Genomic DNA, 23401 nt, shown 5'->3' on the forward strand with positions numbered 1-23401 from the left:
ATCCACCACTAGGGATGTATGAAACTCACTTACCTTTTTGTAGCTTGGATTCGCAGTGGGGGGGAGGCGCTCCGTCCCTCCCCCCGGAATCCTCCCTGGGCCAGCTCTGCGGAGCTGCCGGCCAGGGCTGTCTGCAGCTGGAGTTCTGGCCACAGACGGGCTACTGCGGACGCAAATGGCGGCTGCCGTAGTGGCCGCCATTTGCATCCTGCAAAGCTCCCATGATAGGCTACGTAAGTGTTTATGTAGCCTATCATGGCAAGCCCCCCCCAAAAAAAATAACAGTGTACGCAAATGGTGGCGGCTATGGCAGCCGCCATTTGTGTTCCCTATTTTTAGCCGTTTTAACCTACGTAAATATTTACGTAGGCTATTACGGCAAAAAAAAGGGGAATGCAAATAGCGTAGTGGGTGCCATTTGTGTCCCCCCCCATTTTAGCCTATGTAAATATTTACTTAGGCTATTAAGGCGGGAAAAAAAGGAACGCAAATAGCGCCCACTACACTATTTGCGTTCCCCTTTTTTTCGCCGTAATAGCCTATGTAAATATTTACATAGGCTAAAACGGCTAAAAAAAGGGAAAGCAAATGGCGGCCACTGTAGCTGCCGCCATTTGCGTATGCTGCTTTTTTTGTGTGGCTTGCCTTAATAGGCTTACATAGCCTATCACGGCCTCTGCAGGGATGCAAAAGGCGTCTCTGCGTTAGCCGTGATTGGCTACGTAAGTATTTACGTAGCCTATCATGGCTATGATGAAGAAGTGAATGGCGGCTGCAGGGCGGCCGCCATTCGCAAGTCAGCATGGATGGCAGCAGGTAAGTGCTCCATTTCGCATGCCTTTCGTGGGTTGGGGGGTCGGGGGCTTCATTCCACCATGGATTTTGCCATGGCATTTGGCTTTACTGAGATCCGTGGCGGAATTCTCTGACATCCCTATCCACCACTCCTGGGCACAGCCATGGCACAAAAACAGGGATCTGAGGCAGGGATCCTCTATATTTCATATGATTTTTCACACCATTTGAGGTGAAGCAGAAGATCTGGGATCTGCTGGGAAGCAGCAGATCTGGGATTCCTAGTGTGCATACTTGGACAAAGATGAGTTCTGTGGTTTGATGTGGGGGTTGGGCAGGGGGACCGAATGTAAAAATTCAGAGGATCCATATTGAATTGGGTGTCTCATCCATGGCTTTATAATATGATGGTGCTATGAAGCCCCCAAATCTATTTTTTTTGTCACTCAATCCATGGGCATAGATGTGCTCTGTGCTATGACAGTGTTTGGGGGTATCTTTCTTGTAAAGATCATGAGGATTTTATGGATCCTCATTTTACCCAGTCCCCTTTGTGTTTACTGCTCTCTTTCCCAGCACAAGCATATGTATGTCTACTTGGAAGTAACTCCCATTATGGTCAATGAGACTTGTTCCTGAAATGCAGGTGCATCTGGACTTTCAGGGGAAAGAAGAAAGGGTGGGGGTGGGGGGAAGCCTCTCTTATTGGTTGAGCAGCCCCTGCCAGTGAGATGATATTCACTCCAACCCCCACCCCCACCAGGAAGTATGTTCTGTGAAGCAATTTTTACTGGTGTGGAGAACCTGTTCATGGAGCCCTACATGGACCACATTGCAGCAAGGCTGATTCCTTTTCAATTAAAACCCAGTGGTCCTCCATTCGCTTCTTTTTCTGTTGAACCTCAAATTTCAGCACAAAATCTATTGGGCCAAACTGCCTGAAATTTGACAGGTGGGATCCCCTCCATGTCGGCCGAGAGGTCCCCAGTTATGAAAAAGTTATGGCCATTTGTGCTTTCCCATGCAAGTCAATGGAAAATACCCAAACTGAGTGGTCTGGATATCCAAATCTCACTTCGTATCCAGAATTGAGTCAAAGCAGAGGGGGCCCAAATCAGTCTGAGTCGAAGTGGGGCTAATTAGGTCCAAAGCGGCATCCAAAGCAAAACAGGGTGTCTGTGCACTGCCCTAATTAAGATCATCCTCAGAGGACCTTCTTGTGAGGTGAGCTGGCTGGTGACCATGGATAGAGAGAAATTTGTTGGTTGTGGTGTCCTGGCTCTGGAATGATCTCCCCACTGCCCTCCTTGACTTTGCAGGAGACAAGTGTTCTCTGGGCGGGCTAGCAGTGGGTTGCCAAGAAATCAGGCTGAGTGTGGTCTTTCCAGTCCTGGTACCTGATCTCATTTTATCTGGAGACACTGGAGATTCAACATGCAAAGTCAATAGCTCTGGACTCTACCACTGAACCATGAGCCCTCCCTATTAGTTTAATTCTGATGCATTATGGGTATGATTTTGTTTTAATTGTTTTGCTCTCTCCCCCCACCCCCTTGTAACAGAGTATTGGCTGTGATGATTACCTTGGCTCAGACAACGTGGTGGACAAATGCGGGATCTGCGGAGGGGACAACACAGCTTGCAAAGTTGTCTCAGGAGTCTTCAAGCACACCTTGACCAACCTTGGGTATCACAAAATAGTCGAGATACCAGAGGGGGCCACAAAAATCAACATTACAGAGATGTCAAAGAGCAACAACTACCTAGGTAAGTTCTGTCTCTTTCCAGAAGGAAACTTGATGTCAGTGGTCAGAACCGACCCATACACTATGAACAACATCTAAGTCCTTCCTCCAGGTGCCTCTTCTGAGGGAGATTCAGATGGTGGCAAAAAGGGAGAGAGCGTTTTTCATGGTGGCCCCCTTATTGTGGAATGCTCACCCCAATGAGGCCTCCCTGGTGCCAACATTGTCAACTCTTGGGCAATGGCTTAAGACTTCCTTCTATTTCTAGGAGTTTGATAGCATATGATGGGCTCTTTAATGCATCAGTTGAATTTTTCAGTGGTCTCTGTTGTTTTGGTTGTTTTATGGGGATGATGGTATTTTAGTGGATAATCTCATTTAGCTGTTTTAAATTTTGTATGTTCTAATTTGTTATAAGTAGCCTTGAGACTTTTTCAAAGAAGCAGGCCTCAAGCTGGTGCTCGAGAGGAGCTATTCATTATTCCCCAGAGCAAGACTGTCACTTGAAAGAAGGGATGGGTGAAAACTCATTGGTAGGGATGTACAAAACACTTACCTGGCTCCGTGTCGGGCAATCCACGGTGGGGGGAGGCGCTCCGTCCCTCCCCTCGGAATCCTCGACAGGGTGGAGGCGATCCGGTCCTCCCCCCCGGAATCCTGCCTGGCCGGCTCTGCTCCGCGGCCAAGCCGCAGAGCCGCCGGCTGGCTCTAGCCGCCCACAGCCCGATATCCGGCCGCTGGGCAGCCCTGCAGGGACGCCAATGGCGGCTGTCGTAGCCGCCGCCATTTGCCTCCCTGTATTGAGCTGTGATAGGCTGCATAAATAGTTACGTAGCCTGTCACGGTAGGGGGGAAAAACCCAGCGTACGCAAATGGTGGTAGCCGCTGCCATTGGCGTACGCTGGGTTTCCCCCCCCCCCGCCATGATAGGCTATGTAAATACTTACGTAGCCTATCACGGCCTCCGCAGGGATGCAAATGACATCCTTGCATTAGCTGTGATAAGCTATGTAAGTATTTATGTAGCCTATCACGGCTATGAAGACGAAGCGAATGATGGCCGCAGGACGGCCGCCATTTGCAAAGCAGCGCGGACGGGAGCAGGTAAGTGCTCCATTTTGCGTGCCTTTTGTGGGTTGGGGGTGGCGGGGACTTTGTCCCATGCGCCTTTTGTGGGTTGGGGGGCAGGGGCTTCATTCCACAATGGATTTCGGGGGGCCGAATGCACTGGCATTTGGCCTCACCGATATCCGTCGCGGAATTCTCTGACATCCCTACTCATTGATTCGCCTAAATAACCATCAAGGATTTGTGAGCATGCTTTGCAAGCACACACAAAACCTGGACGGGCTTTGCAAGCATTCGTTTCAAATAATGCTTGCAAATCCCTGATCCTTTCCCTCCCTTACCCTATTTTGCAATCAGCCTATTGAAATTACACGTGTTTTTAGTAAAGAAGCTTGATAAAATTATTATAATAATTATCTTCAGATGAATGCACGTGGAGACTGAGGATAGAGAGACTGAGGCAACTACAGCTGCCCAAGGAATTAGATATTGGTGAATTACAATAAAACTGAAGTGACCTGCACCTCCCAGACTAATGTGAAGATCAGAACATCGCAATCCACTGGCATTCACACTCCTCTGAATGTTGCAATGCTGTTCTCAGCTCAAAACTGTATCAAAATGCATTTCTAAAATGAACATTCTGAGATAAAATATGTTTAGGAATACATATATTGATTGATTGATTGATTATGATGTTTATAAACCACACTTGATAAGGTATCCCAATGTAGTGCACATAGCATTATAAAAAAAAGACAAATAGCATATAATAGCAACTATCAGGGCTGGCGACCAGAGTAAGCATGATGGGCATTTGCTGATGGCTCACATCCTAGCAGGAGCCCACTGACAAGAGCCCCCTGGAGTTGCTCCTCCTCTTCATCACTGCAACTTACTAGTTCACCTGCCTCTCACTCTGGCCCAGACAATGGTGACTTAAAAAAAAAAAAAAAAGCGCGTACGCAAATGGCGGCCCCCATAGGGAGCCGCCATTCGCCTTCCTTATTTGGTCGCTGTAGTCTACGTAAATCTTTACGTAGACTACGGCGAAAATAAGGGGAATGCAAATAGTGTTGCCCTTATTTTCGCCGTAGTCTACGTAATCTTTACGTAGACTACAGCGACCAAATGAAGAACGTGAATGGCGGCTCCCTATGGGGGCCGCTATTAGCCGTACGCGCTTTTTTTTTTTTTAAAGTCACCCGTGATAGGCTACGTGACGATTTACGTAGCCTATCACGGCTGACTTTGCAAATCTAGCCGTGATAGGCTACGTTAATCGTCACGTAGCCTATCACGGGGGCGTTTTTTTTTTTTACTTTTATTGGAATGGCGGCGGCGGCAGCAGCCGGTCGAAAGATTGGCTGCCGCCCCCGCCCCTGACGAAGACCCGACGAACTGCCGCCGGGACCCGCCGCCGGGAGGGACATTTGGGAAAGGTAAGTCCCGTCCCGGGGTGTGTGTGCGGGGGGCAGGGGGGTATGGAGAATTTCTCCCCGAAACTTCTTCGGGGGGCCGAACATGTTGGCGCTCGGCCCCGAGAAGTTTCGGGGAGAAATTCTCTGCCAACCCTACACCCTCTCAATCATGGTACAGGCCAGGTTTCTGATTTCAGCTATCAGTCATCCTGTTGGCCATCTTTCATCTATTGGTCTCTCTCCCATTCACTCTGACTTCCTTCACCTTGGGCTGGCTGGCTGTCATTTGTTCCCTCCCCTTTACTCATGGTTTCTTTTCTGACTGTGGAGAGCATTTAGTTTCTCTCCCCTGTTCCTGCAATATCCAGCAAGGAAGCCTCTGTTGAACATTTTAATAGTGGTATGAGATTCAGTGTGGATTATTTTGTAGTAGTGCTTACAGATTCATTCACTTGCATTTTTAGTAGTGTTTTTTATTCAATCTGCTCATCATAATTGTTGTGCTTTTTTAATCAAGTCTGGTAAATTCAACTTTTAACCTTTCTTATGGGGCCTTACTGAGAAGCGTAAACCTACCTTAATGTGTTTCTAACAAATAGTGCCTATGACAAAATTACATCCCGGGCAATGCCGGGTTTATCAGCATATATATATATATATATATATATATATACACACACATATTAAAAATTCAGATTAGTGTGGAAATAGGCCAGAATAGACTTATGAGTGAACACCGGGGAAAGTGATGTGGACTGGAAAAATAGACTGATAAGAACTTAAGAATGTAAGGAGAGCCCTGCTGGATCAGATCAAGGGTCGATCTAGTCCATCATTCTGTTCACACAGCGGCCAGCCAGCTGTCAATCAGGAATCCACAAGCAGGGCATGAGTGCAACAGCACCCTCCCACCCATGTTCTCCAGCAAGTGGTGCACATAGGTTCACTGCCTGTGGTTCTGGAAGTCCATCCATCCAACCCTACGTGACACTCATTATCATCCCATTCCCCCTCTCCACACATGCAGTGACTGTGTGAAAAGGTCTTTGGGATCTTGCTTCCAGTGAAAATACAACTGTAATGCAAAATATGGGTTCTCCGCATCAGTACTCCCTGGTCCTGTGCACCAGCTGTGTTTTTATCTGCTTCACATCTGAAATACAGATGTGGATGTGGTCACTCTGAAAACTCTCTCTCTCTCTCTTTCATATCAGTTGATTGCAACTTGTGAAAACAGGAAATGCGCTCCGCATTTATGATGTTAGCAAAGTGTCTGGTAGTTGGTTGGATGAAACAGCAGCCATGAGAACCTTCAGTCTTGGGAAACTGGGCTGGCAAGACAGGGGGTGGGGAAGAGATTGATTTGGTGGATTGAGAGGCCCCAAAGCCAGACCGTCAGCTTTAAAGTGAACCATATGTGGCAGGTTTCTTTTTTTAAAAAAAACACATATCCACCTTGGGGTTGGCATAGGCAAAACTATAAAAACTCTGGGGACCGTGTGAAGGCCTGGGAACCTGGAGGCACAGTCTGTTCCCATACATGCCAATGGGCCGGACTCTTTTTTTAGGACAGAAATGCAGCTATTTTCTGCATCATTCGTTCTGCAAAATGCCATAGCGTGTTCATGTCAAGGCTAGTCTTGAAAAAATAAAAGAAATACCCACCATCACCTTTAAAATAAAATAAGATAAAATAAAATAATGATTTGCTCTTATTTGCCCTCTTGGGCCATTCCCACTAGTTTGTCTGGAAATGTGAGCTTCCCCCCCCCCCATCCACTTGTCAGTGGAACTGTACAGTGTACACTGTGGGTGAGAGTTACAGAGCCCCTGTTCCAGCCCTCTGGACTTTGGCTCACTTATATGCGGGGCTGCATTTGAAAATGGTCCGGGAACTTCAGTTAGTCCGAAACAGAACAGCAAGATTGTTAACAGGGACGGGCCAATAAGATCACATTGTGCCAGTGCTTTTCCAGCTGCATTGGCTGCCAGTCCATTTCTGGGCCCGATTCAAAGTGCTGGTATTAACATTTATGCCCTTAACGGCTTGGGGCCAGGTTATCTGAAGGAGCGCCTCCTCCCATTTGTGCCTGCCCAGACCCTAAGATCATCCTCAGTGGTTCTTCTCTGGGAGCCCCTGCCAAAGGAAGTGAGGTGGGTGGCTACTAGGAAGAGGGCCTTTTCTGCTGTGGCACCCTGGCTGTGGAATGAACTCCCTAGAGAGGTTTACCTGGCACCTACACTGTACTCCTTCCTGTGCCAGGTGAAGACCTTTTTGTTCCCCCTAGTATTTTAGCATTTTAGCTTCCTAGTCTTTTAGCTTTGGTGTTTTAAATCTGTATTTTAAATCTCTGCATTACTGTTAGGTTTTATTCTGGTTGTGTTGTTATATTGTTTTATGCTGTGCTTTGTGGTTTACATTTTTGTTAACTGCCCAGAGAGCTTCGGCTATTGGGTGGTCTATAAATAAATAAATTTTCATGTTTGAACAATGAAAACAACCCCCCCCCCTCACATTCAGGGACAGGAACGAGTCAGACTGAGCTTTGAGGTGGAACTTGGAGAATCTCAGTGAGCTCAAGACCCACTGATCCTCCTATCCCTACCAGCATGTTGACGGAAAAATTCTTTGCTAGGATTACAAAGCCCAACAGAAAAAGGCAACCATTAAAATATACCTATTGGACTATTAGTTCCTACGCCCTGCTGCAGGGATGGATAACCTTTGGCCTTCCTGGTGGTGTTGGACTCCAGGTCCCATCTGCCCCAGCCAGCACGGTCAATGATCAGGGATAATAGCAGCTGTACTCCAGCAATACCTGGAGTGCCACAGGGCAGGGATGGGCAAACAAGCAATTTCTGAGATTGTTAGGATTCTCTGACCATTGCGTTATTTATTTAATTAATTTATTTACAATATTTGTATATTGCTCCACATTCAAAAGTTTTTGGAGTGATGAACAGCCAATAGGATAAAGAATAAAAACACCATGTTAAAATAATTACTATTTTAAAAAAAGAAACAGAATTCTGATAAAACCTAGTTCTGATTTAAAAAAACCCAGCCGGTCACTCTTGCAGCTCGTCTCATGCCTAATTCCCATTTGCATTTCAGAATGCTGCTTGCTTTGTGTGAATGGGAAAATTGCACATATTGACCTGCAGTTGAATGTGAAATTTGCGCAAATGCCCCCAAATTTGCACAAATTTCCTAATTTGCACAACTTTTTTCTATGGACTTACACAGGACTGATTCAGTGTACAGGAGAAAGTCACACGAATTAGGAAAGTCACCCAAATTGAACACAAACACACATTCAGCAATTTATGAATAGTTTTGGTGGACATGTGCTCTGCTCGCAATCACATTCAGGGCTTCAAAGAGGGCATGGTTGGATGTTTTGTGAGCAAAAATAACTTCTCATACACACCACCACAGGGTGCCCAACTTTGCCCTACTGTAACAAAGCTGGAGGTTGGGAAGGCTAGTTTGCCATCTCGAAAGTGGAAGGTACTTTGGGTTTTGTCTGTTGTCGCTCCAAATGCAGTATTAACCTTGGTTTTGTGTGTTTTTCTTACCTAAGCTTGGGAGGGGATTGGAGATGTGATATTTTAATCTGGTCAGGATTTAGTGCTTTGTTTAACTCGGTGCATTTGTAGGCTACATTGAGAGTTTTGTTTGGTGGTTTAAAAGGCCTAACCTGCCTAAAGGGTGGAGCAGAATAAAAACCGAACAAGCCAACTGCTCAGTAAGACTCACCTCCTGCACATGCAACATGTCTAACATAGTTTGCATGTGGTTCTTGGTGTCTAATAGCAATGGCTGATTAGACTCCTGAGACAATACTGTGGAGCCTATCCAATTAATGCTTCATTAGTTGTAAATAGACCATAAAATTAACATACAGGAATGTATTTTCCCCCAAATGTTAAATCCATCTCCTAGTCTGGCCAAGTGATTGTTATTGAAAATCAAAGTGTATTTTCCAGAGCTGGAACTGAGATTTTGGCTCCTCACCTTTGAGTATTTTGAATTCTGTTATGGGAAATTATGCTTTTCAAAAGGTACTTGGGATAACAACTCACAATTTGTTTCCTAATAATCATGTACATAACAATGCTGCCTATTAACTGTCTGAGCCGATGTTCATTTATGATATTGAAAGTTGTTATTCTTGCCAGATCTTTCTCCACTTAAACGTTAATCAACATTTTATGTACCGTCTCTGAATCAAATAATGGATATTAGAAGGAATATTGTCAGGAATCAGAATATTCATATTCATTCTAGGTTGCATAGATACACAGCTGAGTCGAAGTTCTGTTTGTGTCAATTGGTAGAAAACGTTGGCATGCCCATTTCTACCTTTTACAAACATTTTAGAATTGTAGTGGTATGTAATTAATAGGAGTTCCTTTGTTTTGTATTTGATTCTGGAGTTAGAGATCATGCCTATAATTCCCATCACCTGTTACAGAGATCCTCTATGGAGTGATCCCCACATGTGGCTGATAATGGTACCCAACCAGTCTACCTTTCCGAAGCCTACAAAGACCTAGACCAGAGCTAGCCTTAGCTGGAGTGAGGTGGCTGCTTCAAGCAGCAGATGCTGGGTGTCAGGGTGGACACTGAGCCCATAGAACCTCAGAGCAGTTCTGATTCTGAGGAGGAACAGCCGTCTGTGGGAGAGGAGCGTGTTCTTTCCTCCCAGGCCCTGCAGCTGGCAGAGATTCCTCCTACCAGCATTCCAGACATAGATAGCAGTCCTGGGAGTGAAAGAGCGTGGGATGAGGACTGGCTGGATGCTCGACGCAGACACAGAGAGCGATGAGCTATGGAGGGCGCAGAAAGGAGGCATAGCGCCCGTTTGGCATGCAAGCAACAGTAACATCCAGAGGACCCAAGGGAAAAGGGGAGGGACTCTCCTTAGCCCATAAGTTCAGGGTCTGCAAGTGATTCTCATTCAAACAGGGACCAACTGTTTCTAACCCGGGGCATAGATTCTGCTGTTCATAGCTTAGTCGCTGGTGATAGAGTTATTAAGTTGTAAAAGGAATAAAGCCTTGAAAAGAATCCTTTGTTTGTGTCTGGAATTGGCTACTGGAGTAGACTGAAAGAGGTCGGCTAGGGCCTCCTGACACTGGGGCATCATGAGGGGTGGTGGTGAACTGTCAGAGGACAGAGCTGTGTAGACCACGTGGTCTGCTCTGGCCCCTCTAAGTAGTGCTGTCATCAAGGGTAGGCACGGTTGGGCACTTGCCAAGGGCCTAAATCCCAGCAAGACCCACTGACAAGAACCCCTTGGAGTTGCTGTTCCTCTTCACCACTGCAACCCATATGTTCACCTGCCTCTTGCTCTGGCCCACACAACAGTGATGGTGAGAAGGAGGGGCAGCAGATGCCATGGCCTACTTGGTCACTGCCTCTATGCCTGCCAAGCAAGCAAGTAGTAGCAATGATGAGAAAGGGGATGAGGAGCAATAGAAGCTGGTGACAATGGCAGTGAGAAGGTCGACTCACTGAGTGAGGAGGACTATTGATTGTTTCTTGCCCAATGGCCCTCCAAGACCTGAAGCCAGCCCTGCCCCTAAACTAGCCTGCTGCCCTCAGGAGTGGCGAGGACACTGTCCCATTGCCACCAATGTTGAAGCAAGATTCATGTCTCAGTCTTGTGGGGTTCTGGATGTGGAATCAGGGGGATATCTTGCCTTCACCTCAGGCAGAAAAATATCTTGGGTCAGCCTTAGTGTTGACTTCTGTTTTCCCAGGATTGAACATCCTGGCTTAAAACAGAGGGATCTTTTCTTCCCTGCTCCCCTCCACACACACCATTTATTAAACATTCAACTCAAAATCTGCATCTCTTGAAATTTAGCAGCTGTTAGGAAGGAACTAGATTTTTAGTTGCAAAGTTCAGCAGGTCATGGAGTTGGATCAGGGGCAACAAACTTACATTAATCAGAAAATGGAGATTTTACAATGAATTAATGATTTTCTAGCCACAACCTGTTGGAAGGAAGTCTCTATGCATTACTAATTATGTGCTTTCCCCCCTGAAAAGCCAGATTACAGATCAAATAGGTAGGTTGTTTATTGTGTTGGGATATGAGGCTAGCAATATATGGATTTTGTTAAATCAATTCCATCTGTTTTGCGGATTGTCAGGTGTCTTTCGTTCCATTCTCTGATCATTGATGAAATTGGATTTTCTTGAGGGATGTACAAGAATTTTACTCCACTTGTCCTAATGTACGTTACTACTAATTTACACGTGTGCTAATGCATATTAGCACAAGTGCAAATTAGCACTAATGCATATTAGCACAAGCGTGAATTAGTGCTAATACATATTAGCACAAGTGTGAATTTGCATACATCCTCCCAAATGAGAGCCAGTGTAGTGTAGTGGTGAGAGTAACGGACTGGGAGCCGGGAGATCCGGGTTCTAGTCCCCACTTGGCCATGGAAGCTCACTGGGTGACTTTGGGCCAGTCACAGACTCTCAGCCCAACCTATCTCACAGGGTTGTTGTTGTGAGGATACAACGGTGAGGAGGAGGATAATGTAAGCCGCCTTGAGTTCCTTGCGAGAGGGAGAAAGGCGGGGTATAAATGCAATAAATAAATAAAATGTAAAAAAGAAAAGAAAAGAAAAACATTCTGCGAGTTTGTGGAATCTGCAAGTCAGATTCATAGAAATCTGAACTTATTTGCATCTGTTTCAGATTTCTCTGGCATCCTTGTATGAGACTTTTTCTTTTTTTTTTTTAAAGCCTGTTAACCTTGAGGTTTGGACCAGAGCTCATTTTACACATCATAAAGTCAGTAATTTTGCTTAATCGATTCTGCTAGAAATCTGTTGGTAGTTCGGAGACCTTTCCCTGCAGACTTTACAGTCTGCCTGGACCTGAGCCTAACCATTTGGGCCTAGCTTTGAATAATTTGGGACCTCATCATAGATCTGGAACTCTTCAGCAGTGTATATGTAAGCTGGAAGAAAAGTGACCTTGACCCACTTTGGCAGAGAATATATTCCGTTATGCGCTGGATTCAGATCTGGCAGACAATCTCCCACACTGTCCTTCTGTTCAAGAGAGCTGTGCATTTCTTTGCAATAACATTGGCTTTGATAAATCTGATCAGGCCATCAAGTTGCATTTGATTAAATCAAGATAGGAGAAGGAGAAGGAGGAGAAAAATGATGCGGCAGAAATATTGGCATTCAACTTCTGTTAGGATCGTCAGGGCTACTCTTGCCTTACAGTTGTCCCTGTGTAATCTTATTGTGTCTTATCTTAAGGTCTTACTGTGTGGACCTTAAGATCATCCTCAGCGGCCCTTCTCCATGAGCCCCTGCCAAAGGAAGTGAGGCGGGTGGCTACTAGGAGGTGGGCCTTTTCTGCTGTGGCACCCCGGCTGTGGAATGAGTTCCCTAGTGAGGTTCGCCTGGCACCTACATTGTATTCCTTCCGGCGCCAGGTGAAGACCTTTTTATTTTACCAGGCATTTTTGCATTTTAGCTTTCTAGACTTTTAGCTTTGCTGTTTTAAATCTGTATTTTAAATTCCTGCACTGCTGCTAGGTTTTATTGTGGTTGTATTGTCATATTGTGGTTTTAATGTTCTATATATTTTAAATTGTTTTATTGTGTGCCATTTGGTTTTAATTTCTGTGAACTGCCCAGAGAGCTTCGGCTATTGGGCGGTATAGAAATGAAATAATGAAATAAATAAATAAATATTGCTGTTGCTAAAAACCCAGTGCACCTCCACCGTAAGAAGTGGCTAGCCCAAGGCATAGATTGGCCTGTTTTCAAGAAGGAAAGTCTCCAATTTGCATGGCCATAATAAGACATACAGGTTGTTGGGGTTGTACTACACTCCCCAGGAATGCCCGTTAAATCGATTAAGGCACACCATTAACGTGTCTCCTTAAATAAGGAGTTTGTAGAAAACCTAGACAATATTAGACATAGACCTCTGGGGAATATTCTTCACTCTTATTGTTGAGGTAGAAATTAGCTATTTCCATGGGGCAGATTCCACCCTGCCATGAAAAACACATGGTCTGCAACCCTAGAACATAAGAAGAGCCCTGCTGGATCAGACCAAGGGTCCATCTTGTCCAGCATTCTGTTCACACAGCAGCCAGCCAGCTGCCTGTGGGAAACCCACAATTATGATATGGTATACAAAGGCATACTGAACAACCCTAGACCTACTTACCTGGGAGTAAACCCCACTGAACTCAATGGAACTCCCTTCTGGGTAGATCTGTAATAGATTGCACAGTTTTAGCATAATCACATGCATGTCTACCCAGAAGTAATACTTATTGAGTTCAATAGGACTTATTCCTAGGTACGTATCTATAGGTCTGCAGCCCTACAGTATGTGATGGGTTTTCCTTCTGATCCTGTTAGGCACCACGGTTTCTTCTGTTTTCTGTTTCCTAGCTGAGCAGAGCAGAGCAGAGCAGAGCAGAGGAAGCTGCTCCAGCTGGTCTAGGGGCTATACAAGCAAGCAGGCTCCTAGAGAGCAAGTGATCAGAGTGAGATAACAGGGAGAGCAAACAGGAGTTTGGCAGAGGAGTTGCAGTGGAAGAGGAGACAAAGGCAAAGTGGTGAGTGGGCTGGAGTAACCCCAGGGGACTTTCCTTTCCATTCTGAGTCGCCATGCTCACCATGTGCTCCTGAGAGCTCCAATTGAATTGAAGGGGTGTGGCCTGAGTACTCCCAGCAGCTGTGTAGGCAGGGAGTTTCAGTCTGTTTCCTGCCTCCTAGCTGAGCAGAGCAAAGCAGAGCAGAGGAAGCTGCTCCAGATGGTCTAGGGCCAGCAAGCTCCCAGAGAGCGAGTGAACAGGGAGAGCAAACAGGAGGTTGGCAGAGGAGTTCAGTGGGGGGGGGTCAAGAGGGGAGGCCCCTAATATTTTTTTTTATATTCTTTTTCTTGTAACACACTTCCACACCAGTGGTACTCTTAGGGATGGCGGAGAATTTCTCCACAAATCTTCGGGAGGCCGAATGCCAATGCATTCGGCCCCCCGAAATTGGTGGGGAAATTATCCGCCGGCCCCCCGCCCCCCCCAGGATGGGACTTACCGTGGCCGAATGTCCCTCTCGGCGGCGGGTCCCGGTGGCGGTTCGGCGGCGGTTCGGCGGGGGCGGGGGAGGCGGCCGGTCTCCCGACCGGCTGCCGCCACCGCCATTGCAAAAAAAAAAGTAAAGTAAAAAAAAAAAAACACACCCGTGATAGGCTACGTAACGATTTACGTAGCCTATCACGGCTAGATTTCCAAAGTCAGCCATGATAGGCTACGTAAATCGTCATGTAGCCTATCACGGGTGACTTTGAAAAAAAAAAGCGCGTATGCAAATGGCGGCGGCCCATGGGTGCCGCCATTTGCGTTCCTTATTTTGGCACATCTAGTCTACGTAAACATTTACGTAGACTATGGCGAAAATAAGGGAACGCTATTTGCGTTGCCCTTATTTTCGCCGTAGTCTACGTAAATCTTTACATAGACTAGATGTGTCAAAATAAGGAACGGAAATGGTGGTCCCCATTGGAGCCGCCATTTGCGTACGCTTTTTTTTTCAAAGTCACCCGTGATAGGCTACATGACGATTTACGTAGCCTATCATGGCTGACTTTGGAAATCTAGCCGTGATAGGCTACGTAAATCGTTACATAGCCTATCACGGGTGTGGGTGTGTGTGGGGTTTTTTTTACTTTTTTTTTCGCAGCCAGGTAGACGGGGCGCTCCTACCCAGCCTGAATTTCACCGGCAAGGGATGGGGCGCCTCCCCCCTGGCCTGAATTTCAGCCGGGCGAGGCGGGGCGCCTCCCCCCCTCACCTGAACTTCGGGGGGAGAACCGAAGCACCTCCCCCCCACCGCGAAGCAAGCTTTGAGAACAGGTAAGGGACTTCCGTCCATCCCTAGGTACTCTGTTGTTAACCTCCAGTGAATAGAGGACAAAACACAGGCTTTCCCACTCCAATCAGAAAGCTAGAATTGTAAACGGAATAGAGACGATGGAAGGAAAAGACTTTCCAGTGGTGGTGACCTGCAAGGTCTCTGCAGTGTTTGTTTTCTTGCCTGAGATCAACATGGCCTACTCGTGCTACAAGTGCAAGTTGATTACACTGTTGGAAGAAAAAGTAAGAGGACTGGAGCGGCAAGTGTTGACTCCAGGGAATAAAAGAACACAAGGAGTTTTTAGACAGAACAGCAGCAAAGCGAAGAACAGAAGCTAGAAGAGCAACAGCAAGCTAAGGCAGAAAAGGAAAATACTGAGGTGAGAAAAAATGAAGTAGAGGATACTCCTCAGAAAAGGTGAGAGTTAGGAGTAGAAGAACTAGAACCTACTCTGCACCAGTGGAAGCCGAAGCAGTGGAACTATGGAACTGTTTTCAGGTACTTGAGGATGAGACTGGAGGACAGCCTGCTGAGGAAGAATTACAAGGAACCCCACAGGAGAGCGAGCAAGAGGCTGAAGGTCAGTCAAGCAGAGGCAATGAAACCAAGGCCTACAACAACAAGAAGAAAAGAGTAGTAGTTGTAGGAGACTCCTTGCTGTCTGGGATTGAAACCCAAGAATGTCGCAAAGACCCATGGACTCACCAGGTATGCTTTCTCCCAGGAGGACGAATTAGAGATGTGACTGAAGGGTTGCCTATACTCATAAAGCCCCACTGACAGGTATCCCTTTCTTCTCATACAGGTGGGAACTAGGGATGTACGAATCCCTTTCCTTGTTCCGGTCCGGGGCATGCGCGGTGGGGAGGAGGTGATCGGTCCCTCCCCCCGGAATCCTCTCTGGCTGGCTCCACCCCTCAGCGAGTCCGCGGAGCCACCAGCCGGGGCCACCCGCAGCTGGACCTCCATCTGCTGCCAGGCTGCAGCTGCAAATGGTGGCTGCCATAGCAGCTGCCATTTGTGTCCCTGTGTTAGCCGTGATAGGCTACATATATATTTACGTAGCCTATCATGGCAAAGAGCAGGGACACAAATGGCAGCCATTATACCATTTGTGTCCCTGCTCTTTGCATGATAGGCTACGTAAGTATATACGTAACCTATCATGGCTAATGCAGGGACACAAATGGTGTAGCGGCTGTCAAAGAGCAGGGACGCAAATAGCAGCTGCTACGCCATTTGCATCCCTGCTCTTTGCCATGATAGGCTACATAAATACTTATGTAGCCTATCACGGCTAAAGTAGGGAGGGAAATGGCAACCGCAGACCGGGGCAGCCATTCATGGCTGCAGACAAGGGGCAGTGGATGGTCCGGATGGCCGACACAAGGTAAGATCCATCCCGGGGAACTTTCGCGGGGTGGTGGAGGGGGACTGCTCCATTCCGCCACGGACTCCAGGGGGCCGGATTCTAAAGAATCTGGCCTCACTGGAGTCCATGGTGGAATTCTCTAACATCCCTAGTGGGAACAAATTATACTGCCAAGCAGAGCTACGAAGAAATCACGTCAGACTTTGAAGCTTTGGGAAGGAAACTCAAGAACTTTGGGGCCAGATACTTTTCTTATCCATTCTTTCAGCAGTTAGAAGAGGGAAAGAAAAATACTCTGAGTGAATAACCTGCTATGAAGGTGGTGCTGACACAAGAGATTTGGATTCTGGGACCATGGGCTACACTTCCTGGAAGATGGACTGTTGGCAAGGGATGGGTTGCACCTCACAAGAATGTATTCAGCCACAGCATGAAGAACTTCATCAGGAGGGCTTTAAACTGAATTCTATGGGGGACAGAGACATAATGTTGGGGGTAACAATGAACAAAGGCTCATGCAGCACAATGGAGAGAACAGTTCTAATGGTGCCCAACAATAGTCTTCAAAAACATGTAGGAAGAAAGCCAGACTATAAAGCACATAGTTTTCAATGTCTATATACTAATGGCCAGAGTATGGGAAACATACTTGAACTCTTAATATGGGAGGGAAATTATGTCTTGATAGGTGTAACTGAAACTTGGTGGGATGACTCCCATGACTGGAATACAGCAATTGAAGATATAACTTGTTCAAAAAGAACAGAAGGAACAGAAAGGGAGGTGGAGTTGCACTATATGTTAAAAATACATATTTCTGCGCAAAAATATAGGAGGATGAGCTTGTTAGCCCCATCAAGAGCATCTGGGTTAAAATAAATGGAGCAAAGAATAAAAGGAACATGGTGGTCAGAGTCTACTACCAGCCACACAATCAAGGAGAAGACGAAGATGAAACTTTTAAAAAGCAAATAGCCAATGTTTCAAGGAAGCAAGATGTAGTAGTAATGGGGGACTTCAATTTCCCCTATATTTGTTGGGAGACAAATTCTGCAAAACATGGCCCCTCCAGGAAATTCCTGACTTGTGTGTCAGATAACTTCCTCCTACAGAAAGTAGAGGAAGGAACTAGAAGATTGGTTATCCTTGACTTGATCCTAACCAACAGAGATGACTTAGTGGGTAAGTAGCAGTTATGGGAACTCTGTGGGAAAGTGCCCATGTTATACTTGAGTTCATGGTTCTAAAGGAAGCAAAAGTGGAGTGTAGCCAAATATGTACCCTGGATTTTAGGAAAGCCAATTTTAGTAAACTCAGAACAATGATAAGTAAGGTCCCATGGCAAGTGACTCAAATGAGAAAAGGAGTCCAAGATGGGTGGGACTTTTTTAAAAAGGAAATTCTCAAGGCACAATTACAAACAATTCCAACAAGAAACAAAGCTGGAAGACAACAGAAGAAGCCAATGTGGCTTCACAAAAAGCTTAGAGATGACCTGAAATATAAAAAGGACACACATATGGGAAGTGGAAAGAAGACCAAGCTACAATGGAAGAGTACACAGGCAGGTAGCACAGAATTGCAGGGATGGCATCAGGAAGGCTAAAGCTGAGAACGAGCTGAAGTTAGCAAGGGATGCTAAAAGCAACAAAAAGGCTTTCTTCAGATATGTGCATAGTAAAAGACAGAGGAAAGAAATGGTGGTTCAATTATTAAATAAGGATGGCAAAATGATAACAGTGGACAAAGAAAAAGCAGAAGTGCTCAATTCCTACTTTGGCTCAGTCTTCTCCCAAAAGAGGGTCTATGACCTACCCCCCGGGCAAAAGTGAAGTACAAGCTGAAGGCACAGGATTGCAGCTTGAGAATGATATGCATAAGGTTAAGGAACACCTCATTACTTTGAATGCGTTCAAATATCCAGGACCAGATGAACTGCATCCTAGAGTAATAAAGGAAGTGGCAGAAGAACTCTCAGAACCACTGTTTATTATCTTTGAGAAATCATGGTGGACGGGTGAAGTGCCAGATGACTGGAGGAGGGCTAATGTTGTCCCTATCTTCAAAAAGGAGGGACCTGGGAACTACAGACCAGTCAGTCTGACATCAATCCCTGGGAAAATTCTGAAGCAGATGATAAAGCGATCAGTATGTAAGCACCTTGAAAACAATGCAGTGATGACTCAAAACCAACATGGATTTGTCAAGAACAAATCCTGCTAGATGAATCTGATCTCATTTTTTTATCAAGTAACCTCCCTTGTGGACCGTGGGAATGCTGTAGACATAATATACCTCAGCTTCAGCAAAGCTTTCAACAAAGTGCCCCATGATATCCTGATGAGCAAACTAGCTCAAAGTGGGCTAGATGAAATAACTCTCAGGTGGATCCACAGTTGGCTACAGAATTGGACTCAAAGAGTGCTTCTCAGTGGGATCTTCTCCAACTGGGAAGAGGTAACAAGTGGGGTACCGAGGGGCTCTTCAACATTTTTATTAATGACTTGGATGAGGAGGTGCTGAGAATGCTGATCAAATTTACAGATGACACAAAATTGGGTGGGATAGCTAATACTTCGGAAGACAGAAACACAATTCAAAGTGATCTTGATTAGGGGTGCACGAAACCCACTTACCTGGACTCGCAGCTTTTCGCGGTGGGGGGGAGGCGCTTCGCTGCTCTCCCCCCAAAGTTCAGGCCGGGGGGGGAGGCTTCCCGCCTTGCCCGGCCGAAATTCAGGCCGGGGAGGAGGCGCCTCGCCTCGCCAGGCCGCGAAATTAAAAGTTTTTTTAAAAAAAACGCCCCTGTGATAGGCTACGTGACGATTAACGTAGCCTATCATGGCTAGATCTGCAAAGTCAGCCATGATAGGCTACGTAAATCGTCACGTAGCCTATCATGGGTGACTTAAAAAAAAGCGCGTATGCAAATGGCGGCCCCCATAGGGAGCCGCCATTCGCGTTCCTAATTTGGTCGCTGTAGTCTACGTAAATCTTTACGTAGACTACGGCGAAAATAAGGGCAACGCAAATAGCGTTGCCCTTATTTTCGCCATAGTCTACGTAATCTTTACGTAGACTACAGCGACCAAATAAGGAATGTGAATGGCGGCTCCCTATGGGGGCCGCCATTATCCGTACGCGCTTTTTTTTTTTTTAAAGTCACCCGTGATAGGCTACGTGACGATTTACGTAGCCTATCACGGCTGACTTTGCAAATCTAGCCATGATAGGCTACGTTAATCGTCACGTAGCCTATCATGGGGGCGTTTTTTTTTTTTTACTTTTATTGGAATGGCGGTGGTGGCAGCCGGTCGAAAGATTGGCTGCCGCCCCCGCCCCTGACGAAGACCTGACGAACCGCCGCCAGGACCCGCCGCCGGAAGGGACATTCGGCAAAGGTAAGTCCCGTCCCGGGGGGGGGGTGCGGGGGGCAGGGGGGTGCGGAGAATTTCTCCCTGAAAGTTGTTCGGGGGGCCGAACACGTTGGCGCTCGGCCCCCCGAAGTTTCGGGGAGAAATTATCCGCCAACCCTAATCTTGATAGACTGAAGCGCTGGGCAGAAAATCAGAGAAAGAAATTTAATAGGGATAAATGCCAAGTTCTGCACCTAGGAAAAGAAACCAAATGCACAGTTACAAGATGGGGGATACTTGGCTCAACACTACTACAAGCGAGAAGGATCTTGGAATTGTTGTATATCACAAGCTGATTTAGGTGCCAAAAATGAGCTGCAAAAAAGGCAAATGCTATTTGGGGAAGTATAGCTTTCAAATCCTGTGAAGTACTAGTTCCCCTCTACTCAGCACTGGTTAGGCCTCATCTGGAGTACTGTGTCGAGTTCTGGGCACCACACTTTAAGAAGGATGCAGACTAGGGATGTTAGAGAATTCTGCCACGGACTCCAGTGAGGCCGGATACTTTAGAATCCAGCCCCCCGGAATCCATGGTGGAACGGCCTCCCGTGCCCTGCCACTCCGACACCCCGCGGAATCCCCCCAAGATGGAGCTTACCTGGGGCGGATGTGGCGTTGGCTCCAGCGGTGGCTCCGGTGGTGGCTCCAGCTGGTCTCCTGGCTGGCCGCTGCTGGGCTGCTGTGGCCACAAATGGCGGCTGCTACAATGGACGCCATTTGCAGCCACAGCAGCCCGGCCATGGCCAGAACTCCAGCTACAGCCAGCAGCTCCACGGAGCCGGCTGGGGAGGATTCCAGCAGGAGGGACAGAGCCTCCCCCCACCGCGGATGCCCCGGCGCAGAATAAAGTAAGTGTTTTGTACATCCCTAATGCAGACAACCATCCTAAAGGAAATCAACCCTGAGTGCTCATTGGAAGGACAGATAATGAAGGTGAAGCTCCAATATTTTGGCCACCTAATGCGAAGAGAAAACTCCCTGGAAAAGACCCTGATGCTGGGAAAGACTGAAAGCAAAAGGAGAAGGGGACGGCAGAGGATGAGATGGCTAGATAGCATCACCGATGCAATGAATATGAACTTGAGCACGCTCCAGGAGAGAGCGCAGGACAGGAAGGCCTGGCGTGCTATGGTCCATGGGGTCACGAAGAGTCGGACACGACTGAACGACTGAACAACAACAAATGCAGACAAGCTGGAGAGGGTTCAGAGGAGGGCAACAAAGACGATCAGGGGACTGGAAACAAAGCCCTACGAGGAGAGACTGAAAGAATTAGGCATGTTCAGCCTTGAGAAGGGAAGATTCCGGCTGAACATCAGGAAAAACGTCTTGACTGTTAGAGCAATACCACAATGGAACCAATTACTTAGGGAGGTTGTGGGCTCTCCCACACTGGAAGCATTCAAGATGAGGCTGGACAGCCATCTATCAGGGATGCTCTGACTTGGATTCCTGCATTGTGCAGAGGCTTGGAATCGATAGTCTTATAGGCCCCTTCCAACCCTACTGTTCTATGATTCTGTGATTCTGGCTGCTGCTTGTTTATTCCTGGATTAATCACATGGGTGATCTTGCCCAGAGATCACACAAAGAATGGAATGACCTCCCAGCACCATACTGCCAATCAGCTATGGCTACTTGATGATGTTACTGAAGGCCAGTGAGGACAAAGTGAATTTATAAGCAGGTATTTCAGAAAGGGTGCATAGTGTGCGTATATCACCACAGGGGTGGTATTTTTAGTTGCTTCTAAAAAAAAATTGTGAAGAACCCTGATTATTTTTGGCTCAACGCTGATTAGGTCTGTGATAACCTCGATGAAAATTTTTCTCAGCACATGCTGAGAAGGCATTAAAGTTATTGTACTATGAGTACTATGAGTGATTAATGTGCAAGCTAAAGTGAACTCTGCTGTATAAAAAAAATAAATAAATTAGGGAACACTTGGAGGGTTGTTTTTTTCTCCTGCTCTTATGGCAGTTCATGTATCAATCAAAATGATTAGCGATGACACGTAAACATCCACTTAGCCCTCTGGCGTCATCTTTTTCATCCTTGCTGTCATCATACACAGGCTCCTCTTCCTCCTTGGAGTATTCTACTGGAAATACCTGGGAGGGGACATAGCTCAGCGGGAGAGCACCTGCTTTGCTCGCAGAAGGTCCCTGGTTTAGCCCTCAGCATCTGGAAAAACTCCTCCCTGAAACCTTGGAGAGCTGTTGCCAGTCAGTATTGGGAATTCTGGGCTAGATGGAACAATGGCTTGACTCAGTGTAAGGCAGCTTTCTGTGCTCCTATCTCATTCTTGACAGCTTTAAAACAATGGGTATTGAAGGAAAGCAAGATTAAACTTTGCATTCCATCACTTTGTGGTGTTAAAGGAAGAAAGCAAGCAAATGTGGAGAGGGTGTGTTGCAGCAAAGTATTTCATTTCTCCCTGATGAGAGGAGGGACCTTTGTTAACTGATTAACTGGAAAACATGCGTGAGCTTTCGAGATCGTTCGCTGTTTTTTGGCCGAATCTCACCCGCTACTCACAGCCATTATGCATTTTACTCGCTCATTGTTTATATTGTAGCTCTGTGAGGCACCAGTTCATGGCTTTAAAGGGAGAGAGTGAGAGCAGGAGAGGCTTTTGTTGCAGATGTGCGCTGTGATTTTGTTGGCTTGCGTGCAAAAGTGACTGCGGCAGCATCAGGTGGTTTTGGTTTCTTCAGACCAATTGGGTAAGAAAGTTGCTGCTCCTTGGAATGTTTGGGGTGCTTACCACTGTAAAATGGAGATGAAGAAGAAAGCAGAGCAGTTGAGGGAAATTGGTAGTGGGTGGGACAAAGCATGGAGTGGTGGGATGACAGAAAACTGCACAAATCATACAGCATTGGCCATGTTTCTTCAGCACTTTTGTTGAGGATCACATATGCCCCTTCTTCCATCCCTGTGGCCCACATGGGATCTGATGCATTAGGCATAGTCGATCAGGGATCCATGTCCATCCTTCACCAGATGGCTGAGAAGAAGCTGGCACTGGAGGCCCAGTTCTTGTTGCACCAAAGTTTTGCGCAAACCCTTTTAGCATTGCTTCTGAGGAGGTTGCCAGGGGAAATCTTCCATCTTGATCTTGCTGGCAGAGAAATCCCACTGCTTCCCCTTTTCTACAGTTACAGGAAAGGGAAAGCCTAAGCAGGAAGCCAAACCTAACTTCCACCACTACTAGCTCTTCAATGCCAGCACTGGACTGGACCTAACTTCCACCTAACTTCCACCACTACTAGCTCCCGAATGCCAGCACTGGACTGGACCTAACTTCCACCTAACGTCCACCTGGACCTAACTTCCACCACTACTAGCTCCTGAATGCCAGCTTGCCAACTTTCCTACCAAGGGCTTTGGGAAAACAACATAGCAGGAGATGTCTGTATCCCTCAAGGAGGTGGAAAAGATGGAAGGATGAACTATGGACTAGATACTTTTTAATCACTGAACTTCATACTAAGCACTTTGGAGGGGGAGGGGTGGCAGTGATGAACAGTACTTACTCTCCCTATTTCAAAGCCTTGAAGGCAGATGTTCCTGCCCAACACAGAGAAGCTGCTGATGGTCTCTTCCTTTCTTGCTTCTTTGCTTTAGGGAAGCAGAGAAAATTGTTGGCTCCTTGCATGCAGTAG

General features: G+C 46.6%; 1 protein-coding gene across 1 annotated transcript in view; it reads left to right on the forward strand.

The window, feature by feature from the left end:
* Nucleotides 1-23401, forward strand: part of THSD4 (thrombospondin type 1 domain containing 4) — a 564631-nt gene that overhangs the window by 422353 nt on the left and 118877 nt on the right. Inside the window, 1 exon segment of the mRNA XM_084817856.1 lies at nt 2358-2562. Within this exon segment, the coding sequence (XP_084673982.1) occupies nt 2358-2562 (205 nt within the window).

This window comes from Heloderma suspectum, chromosome 11, assembly GCF_057233095.1.
Source record: "Heloderma suspectum isolate Gila_16-S chromosome 11, 16-S_ref, whole genome shotgun sequence".
NCBI lineage: Eukaryota > Metazoa > Chordata > Lepidosauria > Squamata > Helodermatidae > Heloderma > Heloderma suspectum.